The 15,519-nt window shown below is 40.7% G+C and overlaps 1 protein-coding gene across 8 annotated transcripts in view; it reads right to left on the reverse strand.

Moving 5' to 3' along the window:
- The window catches only part of LOC122882453 (ERC protein 2-like), a 152,254-nt gene that overhangs the window by 79,708 nt on the left and 57,027 nt on the right, over window positions 1-15,519 (reverse strand). For 5 of the 8 annotated variants that reach the window (XM_044209833.1, XM_044209840.1, XM_044209835.1 and 2 more), the window contains 4 exons: window positions 9,204-9,392; window positions 4,864-4,905; window positions 3,766-3,959; window positions 3,436-3,441 (listed from right to left, as the gene is read on the reverse strand). In XM_044209833.1, coding sequence (XP_044065768.1) covers window positions 3,436-3,441; window positions 3,766-3,959; window positions 4,864-4,905; window positions 9,204-9,392 — 431 coding nt within the window. The remainder of the gene's footprint in view (window positions 1-3,435; window positions 3,442-3,765; window positions 3,960-4,863; window positions 4,906-9,203; window positions 9,393-15,519) is intronic. The other 3 variants (XM_044209836.1, XM_044209837.1, XM_044209832.1) reach the window with 1 other exon arrangement.

The raw sequence follows: 15,519 nt of genomic DNA on the forward strand, positions 1-15,519 counted from the left end.
CATAACTCTTAATTCCTATTCTGTCTCTTCATTTTCTCTTTTAATAAACAGCAGAGTGGAACAAAATCCTCTGATTTGAAGCAGACAGGGACACACCAGGGCAGTTACTACTCAGGGTTGCACAATATATGGAATAAGAGGCAGATATGATCTGAATTAAACACATTTTCTGTGTAGTGGAAAAAGAGGAGGGGTACAGTACAGGAATAGGAGAGAGAAGGAAAAGAAATGGGGGACTATGAAAGTGTAGCATGAGGCAGTTGGGTCAATACTTGTCAACAGCGCTTGTCTAGCTGCAGTGCTGAGAGATCCAAACAAAACAAGTCTGTTTATTACTGATAGATGCTTTATGGTGCTTAGACATGTCTTATCGCAATACAAATACCATTCCACTGTTGCGTTTATATATTGTTTGTGTGTGTATGACAGGTTGAATCAGAAAGGAGGTTAAAAAGGAAGAAGTGGTTAGTCCGTTTGGGTGTCAACATCTGGGGTTTGATTATGGCCATAGGAATAAGGCCAAAATTATATGTGTTTTTATGTGTGCAAATGGTTGTTTGTGAGTGTATGAATATTTGTTAGCCAACAACCACCGATTCGAACCAGCCAACAGACCCTTGCCAACTCCACTACCAACATGTATTCCCCTCAGTCTCACCCTAGACACACAAATACACACATTCGCGCACATACATACATATACATAGAAACACACACACACCTCCCTTTTCCTGAAACCCTCCCTTACATACCAGAGTGCTTACCACGTCAATAGCTGTGATATGGTCAGACTGGGAGGTTGATTTATTTCTCAAAGTTTAGCTCCCACATCACCGCAGAAACATTAAAAGTATAGGACTGTAACAGCATTAAGAAGAAGACTACAAAATAATTCCACCACTTAACAATATATAGCCATGAAGGAAGGAGTGAAGGAAAAAGAAACAAGGCTTTATATTTACCCAACATATAAAAAAGTAATGCATCTTTCTAATTTCCATATTGTTTTTCCACAACTTATATCTCACATTTCTGAAACTGCAGATGCTTGAATGCAACAACCTCTAAAATATGTATACTGATGTTTAATTAAAACTGGTCATGTTTCAAACAGACCATTCACTGGACTCATTCTCTTGTGCTTTTAGACATTCAACTACATAAATTGTAGAAACATGATGCAGGGCAAACACTCAAAGTGCTTTTTAATTGAATGCATAAAGAAAAGATTAGAATGCTTCACTCCTTGTATGTCATACTATGAAATGAAATCATTTTTTCCATTTTAGTCTGCACAAACCGCTCCAAGAGATCATTAGCCATGGTATTCAGAGCACTGCTTAACAAATCCAACTATTAGCATTAGTGTTAACAGCTGATACAGATGCTTTCCACAAAGCCTGGTCACTGTATCTGATCACTTAGGCAGATTAGTTAGGAATTACACCTACATACATAACAGTAAATAAAACCCCAACAATAAACTACCTAATGTTATCACTGATGACTTATAATAGATCACTAGGAGATCTAAGCTATGAAATAGCTGTGAGTGAGTCTCCCCTGTGCTGGAAGGTATTTATTACAATGACCTGCTGGCTACATTCATCTTTGACTCTCTCTGCTGCATTGCCAACTGGATGAGAAAGTGTCTATTTCCTCATCTGTTCTTTTCTCTCTACGTCCAGATAGTGGTTAATAGGACATCTGATCGAGTTCCAACAGAAACACTCTGATTAAAAAGACATTCATCCTCTCCCCAGACACATCTCACACAGTCTTAAACAGAAGTCCAATCAGCACACGGAGACACTCGTCCGCCCATGCTGTCATATAACACATGTGCGCACACATATGCAAAAATTCTTGTGTCTGTCTTTATGTGCATTGTCAAATCAGAATTTCCACTGATAACGTGACAAGATCGTAACTACAATAACTTGATGCTTCTCTGAAGTATGTGTTCATGTGCTTATAACTTCTATTCTATTTCATTCTGTTCTATTTTTATATGTTAACAGTGGCAGTGTATGACTGCAGTGGATCCTCCTCTGATAACCTGCGGCTGACCTGTATGTGACCTCTGACCTGTATGCGCTGACCAGAGGGGAGAGGTCAGACCGAAAGGAGTGGCTGACTGACACTAATGAGACAGCAGCCCCGATAAGATGGACGAGCTGAGGGGAAAGAAACTCTTCCTTTGATCCCAAACACTCCAGTCCCTCAAATTGCTGCGCGCACATATGCACAGAAACTAAATGCACAGATTAACACACACATGTGCATGCGCACACTCTGGAGAAAGCTGCATGTGAGTAGCAGACACATATAGAGGTAGAGGCATGACACATGCACACACACATGGAAACAGAAAGTAGACTGTGTGAACAAACTCTGCGGGAGCTACTGTATCCCTATTATACTTGATGTTCATGCGTTCCCACACAGTTTGAGTCAGCACACGGTTTCCATGCCAGAATGGAGAGTCTGTAAAACGGGTAATGAATGAGGCAGGAAACTGTGTTGGATCCAGTACATGCAGCCCATCCAGATGCATTCTAAACCATTCAGAACCATAGCTAGTGTTAACACACCTGATAGGGCCAACATGTGTTAAAAAATTGTTCTTTCACAACATTGTTTACTTTCACCTTTTTCACACTCACAACTTCTTCTGTGCAGTTGGCGATCCACCAATGGAGAATCCACCCACTATCAATCTACATATACACCCACGCCAAGCAGCACACTACTAACTATAACTACTCCAAGTTCAGACACACACTACGTACAGATACAAAAACATGCCTCTTTCTTTGCTTCTTTTTCACACATGCACGTACACACACATGAAGTAAATATACACGCAAACACTCTCATACAGTACCTCTGCGTTGGCACTACAAAACCACTCATTTGGGTACATATACACACCATGCCAATCCATAAATCAGATGATAATTAAGGAGCACTGTGCCAGTAATAAACAGAGTAGTATAAACAGCCAGTGTCTGGGCTGGATACACCACCTCCTACTGGCATGCTGCTGGCAGCCTGCCTGGTAAACTCAAACACACACACACACACACACACACACACACACACAGACAAACACACTTGCTTTATGCATTTACAGTAATGCAAATACAGAAACAAAAACAATTATCTGTTGGGTTTACAGACACGTATGAAAACATAGTATGATATGAGGAAAAACACACATGATAGTGCTCACAATAGCAATGAAATGTGACGAAGCTTTGCAGAAGTCAACACAGACAGAGAGGCTATATAGCCAAAATGCCCCAGTTTCCAAATTTATACCTTGGAAAGTTTAAACCCAACAGTCATAGCATGATGTCAAGAGTGATGGCTATGAACAGTGTTGGTGGTATTATGATGGTATGCTTAACAGGCACCCTAAGAACTACTTACCCAGGTCTGCAGACGTTGATACACAGAAACAAATGATAAAACATTAAGCCAAATAATTAAAAACAACACATAGTATATAGGTCACAGTGTGCATTTCTAGAGTGTGATTACATCAGGCAAAAAGCATGACAGCGTGGAAGTGGTTTCAAGTGCTGGGAGGACACAATCTAGACAGTTTATGTCTTGTGGATTACTCCTTTATAAATACAGCGCTTAGGAATGAATTGAGATCTTACAAAGATCCGGTCACTTGGAAGGACACTGCTCTCTGAGGACACCCACATGGTGTCTTGTGATGGATATGAATGTCACTGAATTTTTGACCCTCACCTCTCAAGATCAGCTATTTTCTTCTCTTTGCACGATTTGTCCATCTCAGCATCCCTCAGAGCTGCCATTAGCCTCTCCACCTCCCCTTGTGACTTCCCAGATTCCTCTTTGTTGCGGGCCACTTCCTGCTCCAGAAGCCTCAGACGATCTGTGATGTCTGGACACTTCCGGACGGCTTCGTCCGTGTTTTGGGTCTTTGGGGGGAAGACAGGACATGCAGAGGGAGTGGATACATTAGGTACAAAAAGCCACAATATATTGCATAAATTATTATTATGGTGGTATCAAAGCACATATAGCTCTGGCTGCTTTTCAAGCACTGCTCATTTTTAAGATCATTGCCAGACTTAGCTAAACTTTCAGTTTAAACTGCAATTTGTCACACTTACTTCAACATCCATTAGCCTTAGTGGTCCTGTCAGCAAATTGAATAACACATTCTTCTTCGGAGATCCTCATGAACCAATTACAGATTCGTTTTGGATCATTTGAACAAATTAAGAATTAACTTAGTTAATTAGTTAATAAAATGTGCATCATAATCATAAAGCTGTACCTTCAAACAATACCTATATTTTGTATTTATATGTAAATACATTAGTATGCTACATTGCTAACTGTAAGTAGTAACATGCTATCATGTAAGAATTTAACTGAAAGTACAGGTGAAGCTGACTAAGGCCAGCTGAAGCTAACAAACAACAGCTGAGGCTGACATAGTAAAGCTTAGCCTAACAAAGTACAGCTGAAGCTAACAAACTACAGATGAGGCTGACAAAGTACTGCTGAAGCTAACAAAGTATAGCTCAGGCTGACAAAGTAAAGCTTAGCCTTACAAAGTACACCTGAAGCTAACAAACAACAGATGAGGCTGATGACGTACAGCTGAGGCTGACCAAGTATAGCTGAAAATGACAAAAGACAGATAATTCTGATGGACGTTGAGCTAAGCGTGAAAATCTACGGCTCAGACCGATTAAAGTTAAGCTAAGTCTGGCAACCAAGTGCTGAGTGAGTCTGAGATGTCCTAAAATGGCCTCTGCACACACACACACGAAAGCACAAACAAACAAAGAGGTATAAAATAAAATAACCTACCGTGGGGCTTCCTGCTGGTAGCCCATCTACTTTGGTTGGCACCTAGAAGTTAATACAAAAAGATATGACATATGGGAAATAAGAATATAGTATAAGAACCAAGTATAGTCATCCTCTAGGACTGAAAGATTGGACGCTGACAATTACACAGGGTCAGACGTGAGATCATCCTGCATGGGTAGCTTTGAAACTTAAAGGAAAAGGTAAGTCAATCCTGAATATGTGGTTAGGGTCACAATCTAGCTGAAGTAGAACCAATCTGTACCCTCTTCCGCTCTCATCCCTTCATCAACCCCAGTTCCTTTGCTGCCTGCTTTTCTGTGGTTTGCTTCTATCACTTGTCTCCCCAGGGCGTCCGTCAAGTAGAGTTTGGAGTATCATTATAAAATTACCATCTCCCTCTGTTTGGCTGCGATTTTATGAGACCACCAAACATTTTTGTAAGTAAAATGTTGAAAAAAACAGAAAGTTACACTGATGAATTCTTTGTTCTCTGAGAAAAATATCCCAGAGGAAGTTTGTAACCTAGAATTATCTTTCTCTCTACTTCTCCCTCTTTCTCTTGGTCTTTACTTCTCTCTGTCTACTGTGTTTGCGAAGATTGTTTAACTTGTTGAAACAGCTGAGGCCACTCGTTTAAACATCATCAAGTGAGTGCGCAAAACACACACACACACACACACACACACACACACACACACACACACACACTGAGTCAGGTCTACATAAGTCTGGGACTGTACATGTAGCTCTGCTTGAGTCTGTCATTAGAAAAAAAACCCTAGGAAAGTCTGTTAACTATTACCACTAGCCAATCTGAACAAATGCCTCTTTCTCATTATAACAAACCCACCAGATAAACCATATGCACAAGTTGGCCCCTGCATATGGGAGATATAGCCATGGGCATAGCATATGGAGCAAAACTACATGTTTGAAGGTCTTGCACTTTAGATACAGGCATGCATAATGAGGTAACTTAGCAGTAACACATTTGTAAATGTTAAAATATACACTCAAAATGTCAATCATGACATTTTTGTAGAGTATGATTGTCTACTTGTGTACTTCAAAATATGTACCTGTGTCATAGGTGCGTATGTGTGTCCATGGATCTGAGTTTGACTAACCTGTCTGTCATGTGACAGCAGGTGACCTTAAAGAGCCCCATAAGCTCGTCACTGTATGTGTATACACACATGCCTGTACTAGGGATTAGTTGCTGTGAAAAAGGGGAACACTTGGCCCTCTGGAAGGCAAGCAGAGTCATTGTTTACCTCGTCCGCTCCCCCATTACCTCCACACCTAGCCTCATACACTCGTCCACACACATCAAACCCAATCTTAGCTTGCACAAAATGCATTAGGCCTAAGTGGACCAGAGTTTGTTATGTTCTTTTGGTGGAAAACACAGACAGGAGGAAAGCAGGGGCTGAGAGGACGGCGGGTCAAACAGGAATTTGTGATATTATGACAGGAGGGGGAAGGCCAGTAAGGATACGATTACATATATGGTCACTGAAATTATTATTATCATTCCTGGAAATGTCTCTGAAGTGTAAATATTACAAATAAGTTAAATATGTGCGGCCACCAGAATCTGCACTGGGTTATTCAACTGGTCGAGGAGTTTCAAAGGTTTTGATGCCAAAAGGTAATATCTGTCTCTATATAGCTTAGATATGACAGCATTCAATCTCATTATATATATATATATATATATATATATATATATATATATATATATATATATATATATATATATATATATATATATATATATATGTCAGTGCAAAAAACCATGTCTGATCAGTCTTTTGAACAGGACTCAAAAGTAAGCTGAAGTGCCTCCTTGCTGATTTAAGCCAACCTTCTCTGGAAAGGTCACTGCCTTCCCTGAGGTTCTTTCCTTTTTTCTCTTTGAAGAGCTAGTGTTTAGTTCCAGAAGTCCTTTATTAACTTCGGAATCAACAAATACTGTTTTATGGGAAGAGGATGAGGATGCAGTGAAGTCAACAGAGCTCTGAGGTCAAGATAAAAAGCTCCGCTAACAGCTTGACTGAGTCAGTAATACAAACATCTGCCGATACAGTGAGTGGGCCACTGTGTGTACACGACCTGATGGCAAACACAAACTCTACATCTGCATGAGAGGTAAATGGCTATGTATCAGCGCTGTCAGGCAAAAAGCTTATTTCTCCATTTTTGGAGGTATTGATGATTATCATCAAATGAGGATGCTTCTCATATAACAATTGGTTTAATGTAACCATTTCAAAAGCATTTACTGTACATTAAGCCTGTTAGTAAGAAAACATTTTTTTGGAAAAGCTGACATTGTGAAAATGCAATATTCTAGTAATATTAACAACTGACAGCCAGAATGGAGAATTCAGCTAATTTCCTCCTTTCTTTATTATACTAAATAAGATCAAGTACATTTGGTGTATAGTTTCTGTAAAAACCTTTTGAATCTACATAGCAAAACACTTTTTTTTAAAGTAGTACAATAATGAAATGTATGTAAATAACCCATCTTTTCCTTTTGTATTGTTACATTACATTATTACATTACATTCATTTGGAAGATGCTTTTGTCCAAAGCAACTTACAATAAGTGCATTCAAACTTGACAGGCACAAGAGCAACCCTCCTAAACAAAAAACTTCAGTAGTACAGTACAAGCTAGGGTTGCTTAGGTATTTTTTTTAGAAATGAGATATAGGTGCTACCATGGGGTGTCTGAAAGGGTGGATTTTCAGCCTGTGGCAGAAGATGACCTGTACGTCTGCTGTACTGACTTCAGTAGACAGTTCATTCCATTTCTTTGACCGATATGAGCAACCACAGGGCCTTCAGAGTGATGGGAGGCAGAAGAGTGCAATGGTTGGGACTATCGTTTGACCATGGCTTGGAGCTGTATCATTTGAGTTTTACTGATGCTGGATTCCTGCCATGTATAACACCTAGTGAAGCTTTTGCCATGCCTAGCATGCAGGATTATGGAAATTGATTTAGCAGTATCCCAGTATTTGGACCAAAAGTACATGTGGCTGTCAGTATCAAATCGTGTTATACACTGGCTGAGGGCACTGAGGTGAGTGTGAGCGTGTGTGGTAGTTTAGTTTGATCAGATTATAATTGCAGGCACCATGTCAGTATACCCTCTGACCTACTGAGTATTACAGCCTCACAACCTGTCACACTCCACTGCACTACAATGGGATCATACACACTTGAACACATGCAGACACTCACACATTCTCACAAACGCAAGTCAACAGTTGTTTCTGTGCTGGCAAGCATGCACAAGCACACACACACACACACACACACACACACACACAAATATAAACACGCACACACAAACATCATCTGTCTTTTTGAAGAATCTGCAAGTTTACATAACAAGTCTGATTGCTGCAGAGTACACAAAATAGTCCAATTATGGCAACACTTCTGTCAGAGTGTGAATCTGCTCGCTACAAAGAGTTATTGAGCTGCTGTCCCTTTTATGTGGTGCCGCATCAACATTCAACAAGATATCATTTCACAGGAATGAAATGTGTGTATGCTTTTTATGAGTATAAAAGAAAACATTCTCATAAATTCTGGCAGGGCGAGAGTCTGTCCTGGCTTGTAAGCCCGGGAGAGGAAAAAGAGAGAGAAAAAAGACAGCAAGGCCTCTGACTTGGCACCCAAACAGGGATAGAGGGATCTTTTACGTCCATAAATCACTCTCTCTTAATTCATCCCTTTATCCTGTAGGACAAAGTGCAGGCAGGCCCTTTGCTAGGGAGTTGCTAACAATATTGTGGGCGCTCACAGGGAGGTAAGAGAGTGGAATTACTATTACTGTAGATGTTAGGAGTGTAAATACAGGGTACAAGTGGCATATTACAACCACGGCAGAGTGGCTGTAAAAGTAAATTCTTTTAATTCCTTTTGTACAATAAAAAATAATTATAAAGTGTCAAGATGTTCGTTTGAAGTATTAAACAGTAAAAGGTTTTGAGAAAGGTACTTGTTATTATTTATTTTATGATGTCTGTAAAATGAGAATCTGTGTTTGGGCTCATTTTAGAGCTTGCAGCATGTGCAAGTCTATGATGATGTGGATAACGATGAAATATTGATGGCTGTTTGTCTGCAATCCACACACATACCAGACTAGCAATCTTGAGTTGTTGTGTACAGTGCTTGCATCAGCATGCACACTGTTTCAAACATGAGTTATATTTTGTTTTGTAATATTGAGAGAATGATTACAACAATAGCCCCCCCACACCTTTTTTCACTTCCTAAGGTACCATAACTACATCAAAACAATCCATACTGACCTCTCCATCAGGCCTCTGGTTCTGGGTCAGACCAGGGTTAGCAGGCTGACTCTGAGACAGTTTCTGGGGCTGCAGGACTGAAAGTTTGTCCTTTAATTCCTGGTTCTCCTTCCTCATATGTTCCAGCTCCTCCAGCCGAACCCTGTCCTCCCGCTCCTTCTGCTCGCGCAGATTCTCAATCACTCGCTCCTGCGATAGTGAGACAGTAAATATAATAACAAGGAAAAATAATGTTTGGTGAGAGGTGTGAGTAGGAATATAGTAAAGAGCCTAGATAGCTATCATCTGCATAAAAACTTGTTCAGATTTAAGAAATGTTATAAAATGGATGTTTTGTTTCCAGTGAGCAAAAGATTGTCAGCCCTGTGTGATTACAGTTCTTTCCTATCATTATTGAAAGGTTTGAGCCAATCACTCGCTGAATAGGCTCGCCAGCATGCTTCGCAAAGTGAGGCCAAAGACAAATACATAAATGCCCGTCATAAATAATACTACCATAAATAATAGCAGGGACATGAGGAGATCAGAGCCAAGTAGAACAGAGAGAGAAGGAGGAAAGAGGAGAAGGGTTGAGGGACAGAGACAGATTTATTGAGAACGGATTGGACAGTACTGTAGATCACTTCCTAACAACTCCACATTGCCTTCTGATAAACCAAGTTGGAATGTCTACATCATAATTTTCTCTATTCTCTAATCACATCGGACAGCGGGAAGACCACGGCTTTGGGCATTGGCCTGAGACCAGGTCCACACCATGGGTGGCGGAGCATGCAAGGTGTGTGTAGTAGGTGTGTGTTAAGGTGTATGTGTGTGTGTTTAGGTGTGGACTGAAGTGATTATCAAGGTGTTTACTCAGGTGTTTATTTAGGCACAGAGCACAGCTCAGCAATGAGGCTTTACGATGTGGCATCGCCGCATGATTGGCAGCTTTAAACCCCTGGGTAATTGGACAAATACACCCACTAACTAGACCTGGCACAGTAACACACTGCATAGTGGGCTTTGGAAGAGAAGGCAAGAGAGAGAGAAAAGAGAGGGAAAGAGACCACATGGCTAATAAGTCCTGGGTGCTTTCCTCACATTATGAGATATCTCTAGGATGTTTGGGGTTTAGGGAAAGAGACCAGGATGTGATAATAAAACTGCCTCTGTAAGGCTGAAGTGTGGAGCACACATAAACACAACAAAAACTCACACACATAACATCACGGACAGGCACACAGACACACACACACACACACACACACACACACACACACAAAACTCACACTGACACAACAAAGAGCAGGGCTCAGCTTGGGCACAATGCCCTAGCCTGTTAATTAGAACCACAGCACTGTGGCTAGCGACTGGCTCCAAGAGCAGGTTTGTGACAGGGTGTGTGATTAGCAACACACACACTCGCTCTTGTAAACACATTACACACACCCTGTGTTGACCACAAAGTCTGAAAAGCTCGCCAACGTTCTCCTCATCACAGCTGAATTATACGTAGGCTGCATCAGAAGTGGTTTCTGGGTAAACAGATGGGCCGAGAGAAAAGGGATTTACAGTTTATTGTGTCATTATGCTATTCATTTCAAAGTCTGTCGGCAACAAAAACAAATTTCGGTGATAAAAGATAATTTTAAGTGAAAACATCTATGTACTGTGTTGGTCCATGTGTTGCAAACAGAATGAAACACACATCAGCATCTCAACATTGTGTCTATTAACAGACTGATTTCTGTGAGCACAAAGTAAACAAATCTTGATTGAATGGATATAAATTCATTGCGGTTCAATTCAATAAAATTTAACACAAGCAAAGGAAATAATAGCAGCCTAATAACACAGAGACAAACACGCACACACACACACATATCTATTCATACCCGTCAAGAACTCAAGGACCCCTGTGTCCGACTTTATTTAAGCTGCTTTCACATGATCAGTGTCAAAGCACTTCATCGAGGAAGCATTGTTGGCTGACTCAGCACTAATGTATCTACCATACAGACCCACCCTGAAAAAACATTGAGTTACAATTCTTAGATTTGTAATTGTTTGAACTTTGACCTAGTTTTAACACCACCTTTCGAAATGTCACTAATGAAGTATAGCATTAGTTCAGGCAGAGCATTGAAGTCGCCCTTCTATTGGCTGACTGACATCATGCCAACGCCGGTTGCTGCCGCAGCTGACCTGACACAGTCCGTGCATCTCATTTTCAATGACTTGAAGCCAAGTTTTCCTGTGTTTGCTGTTGGTCCATGACCACTCTTTTAGGGGACGATTCATCAGATTTCGACTTGCCATTATGCCGGGGACTAAGCTAAGTATCTGCTGCTATGCTGATTGTGCTTTCATTCATTGTCAGTGACATTGCATGTTTTGGCTGAATTATTGGCATTCATGGCTTCTGCATGCTTGCAGGTGATGTTGTGCTACTGGCTGCTCAGATTGCTATTATGCCGCTGAATCTCTGTATATTAATTTGCTATCTGTGAATTCAGTTGCATTGTATGTGTATTCATTTACTTTGGTATTATTCAAACATTAAGATCACATAGCAGTTGAGCTAATTTCTTGTGGTATTGTCTGGCAAATGCTTGCCTTGTTGCTAATGCCCAAAGTGATAACTTGATACTCCTATATGGGCTGAATTGGTCTTGGGCATATTTTCCTCATGTAGTTTGAAGTTGTTTTGGGGTTTTTCAATTAGCACATGCATTGTATTTAGCTGATCACTAGAAAAAAATGTACTTAAAGGCATTTTCGGTTGTTGTTTGCAAACACATGATTCAAAATTGGCCCCTCCTCCCCGTCTCAACGGGCGAGAGAGAGAGAGAGGGAGCAAGAGAATGAATGAAAAGAGGGAGTGGCGTTGGCAAGAACAAAGCAGTGAATCAGAGAAATAAACATTATTTTCTGATTGTTTCACAGCGGTTACGTTCTAAAGCACAAATAAAATCGCCCACAACTCTGAACAACCCTGCAGGAAGGAGCCACATTGAATGCAGCCGAATCCAGGCTATATCCTGTCCGCTCTGTGGCCTCTCTGCACTGTGTGAGTGTAGCTCAGCACCCCCAGTCAAACAGACACACAGACATAGCAGGGGAGAGACAGAGACAGCAATGTCGCTACATTTTTACACCCTGCGCGCTGTTATTGGTTGGGGGCTACACACCACTGCCCAAAGGTTGACGCACAGAAACATCCCGAACACAGAAACTAAGAAAAGACAGGCAGAGGGCAGGGTCTTTGCAGATACAGACACATAAGGGTCAGTGATGACTGAGAGGGATTATTTTTGTATGAGTCTATACATTGTTTTTCCTACTTATTCTGCCTTTAAACTTGGTTTATGGTTGTTCATAACATAACAGAATCTATAGCTAAACTCAGCTATATTATTTGGTTAGAGAGGAGAGGAGACCTGGCTTGCATAAAAGCATGTGTTTCTGTACATAGTCTAGGTCCATTTTTGTTGTAGAATATTTCCCTTTTATCAAGATACCAATAGCAGCTTGACTTATCTTCATCTGAGATTAATCAATAATATTGAGTTACATCTCAGATGAAAAGGGCTTTGGTAGCATTCAGGGGAAACTGCAACATGCTTGTTGCCTCTCATTGCTTATGTACATTTAGTTTCAAATATTGCCCTTGAATCGAGATAATGTTTGTATCTTGCTAAATGTTTATCTGGGGTCTGAGCTACTTCTCAGATGAGCTAGGCTTTGCTAGCATTCAAGGGGAATTGCAACATGCTTGTTGCTTCTCATATGTGAGGTACATTTAGTCTTGAAATTTTCCCTTGAATCAGTATACTGTTAGCATCCTGCCATATGTTTATCTGAGGTATTCAGTCTGGGCTAAATTTCACATAAGAAGGGCTTTGCTAGAATTCCAGGGGAATTGCAATTGCAGTTGCTTCACATAGGTTAAGCACATGTAGTTTAGAATATTTCCCTTGGATCAAGATGCTATTAGTATCACAGTATATGTTCATCTGAGATAATTCAATATTATTGAGTGACATCTCAGATGAGAAGGGCGTGCTACCATTCAAGGGTAATTCGACACTCATCACTGCTTGGATTCATTGAGAGCTCCCTCAAACAGCAGAGCCTTTTCGGACAAATCCACCCGTGCAACCATTTGCTATAAATGGTCAGTTCCTTGACGTAAGTGTCTCTGACTGAAATGAAGCATAGCGTTAGTTCAAGCAGAGTACTGAAGTCACACTTGTATAGAGTGACGGGCATCAGCTGTTTGCAATATGCTTCACAATGATTGGCTTTCCACAGCTGTGACTCTGACTGACTAAAACAGTATTTATTCCTTCTCATGTGTAGTCCTGACTTAGCATTAGATGCACCACTCAGATTTTGCCATGGAAGCTCCTTTAGGATGTTTTCTATTGACCTAGTTCCTTCAGTCCCTAACACGAGTATGCACTTGGCATTTCAAAATACAAGTAACACAAGCTAAAGTTGCAAATAGAAATATATAACAACACATGTAAAGGCATACACATACACACACATAGAGTATGTGCACATTGGAACACATACAAATGTGGCAGCTGCTGCTGGAAAGCAAGCAGTAAAGCTGGACATCCACATCTGTCCTAACTGGAAACTCTATAAACTCTTAAGCAGCAGCCAGTGCCAACAAAATGTAAACCAGCATCCATCTTTTAGCCTGTAGTACAAGCAAACATGTAAATGGGAACCATTTTTTAGCCTGCAGCACCAAAGCAATAATTTTTTTTAGACTGTAGTACCAACAAATGTGTGATAGCAACAACTTTAAACGAGGAATAAAGCTAAGCAAGATCGAGTCACTCTGACATCAGGCCAGTCAGTTCAATGTAGAGTGTATATACTGCCAGACTAGGATTTGACATCTCCATGGTCATGATCAGTACAGTATATAACTTCAAATCTGCCCTGTGTTCAAGCCTGTCTCCAATTAGAAATCACTGGCACCATAACCATGTGTGCAAATTCATAAACACATCGCTTAAGGCTTGTGTAGATAAGTAAGAAAAAAACATCATTAGCATTAGCATTCCAGCTTCTCGAAAGTAACTTATTTACCTGGGAATACTGCAAAATCAATGGAGTTTTATTGGGCATATGACTGGTGCATTTTACTGAAAACAAAACACCACAGTGGCCAGCGAGGCCATTCATCTTTTAGTGTTAGTGGCAGCATGCTAGCTCAGTAGTGTTGAGGTGAGGCTTTATGGAGAACAGCTGCTCTCTCATGTTGCCAGAAAACAACAAACGCTGAATGTTTACGATCAACATCCAGCCCTTCCACTCACCCGTCCACCCATGTGGACTAAGCCTGCTTAGTTCACCTTGATTTACATGGCAGTTTTTCAGCTCTGCAATTTTACACTGCAATGTATCATCCAATGCATATGGATTCATACAGTACTGTGCTCGTTATGCTATTTGCTGAAGCTCTGGATACAGGTAAATCCCGTTAAAAAAAGCAATATATTATGACTATATTTTCCAATATTAGAGCCAATTGATGAAGTAGGAGACACTGTGGATAACCTGCAGAACAGAGTTAGATACAAACTTGATATTTCACTAACATTGGACTGGGACTGTTCACATTGTGAACATTGTGTCTGCACTGTCTCTCTCATTATGTTTACTTGCAGTCACAGTTACTAATCTTTTCCTCTATACATGTGCGACTGTGTTATCTGTTACTGAATTTCCATCCCTGTCTGATCCTTTGTAACTGTATTTCTCTTGACAGCTCTGTTCTTTCTCTTCTTCTTTCATATGTCTTGCAGAAGTTACTCATTTTTTACTCTGCCTCCACCCTTGCATTCCTTGACCTCTCCCTCCCTTAATTCTGAGGCCACCTCTTCCATCAGGGCTGTGCCTCCTCTGCCATTCCACTTTTCCATCCCTCCATTCCTTCCCTTTTCAAAACTTCTATCCTTTGTTATTCTATAGATCATTCCCTCCCTATGTTCAGCACAGTTACAGACAGGGACTAATCCTCTGTCTATGTTCACCTTAGACCTCCCTTCTCCCAGTGCCTCATTCTCTCCCATACTGTTTTCAGAGAGGACCTCATCTAGTGTGGCCCAAGGTCTATAAATTAGGAGGCTGTGTCAGTAAATTATGGCAGTGAGTCATAGCAAAGCATGCAACTTAATTAAGCTGCATGCCGTATACCAGCTTCCTGAAAGACCAGTACCTCAATGGGTAAAAATTTCCAGACCATTACAGACCAAGTGGTGGTCTAATGGTTTCATTTTGTGAGTATTTATTGTCTATACCTGACAAACAA

Source organism: Siniperca chuatsi, linkage group LG10 (assembly GCF_020085105.1).
Source record: "Siniperca chuatsi isolate FFG_IHB_CAS linkage group LG10, ASM2008510v1, whole genome shotgun sequence".
In the NCBI taxonomy this organism is placed as follows: Eukaryota; Metazoa; Chordata; class Actinopteri; order Centrarchiformes; family Sinipercidae; genus Siniperca; species Siniperca chuatsi.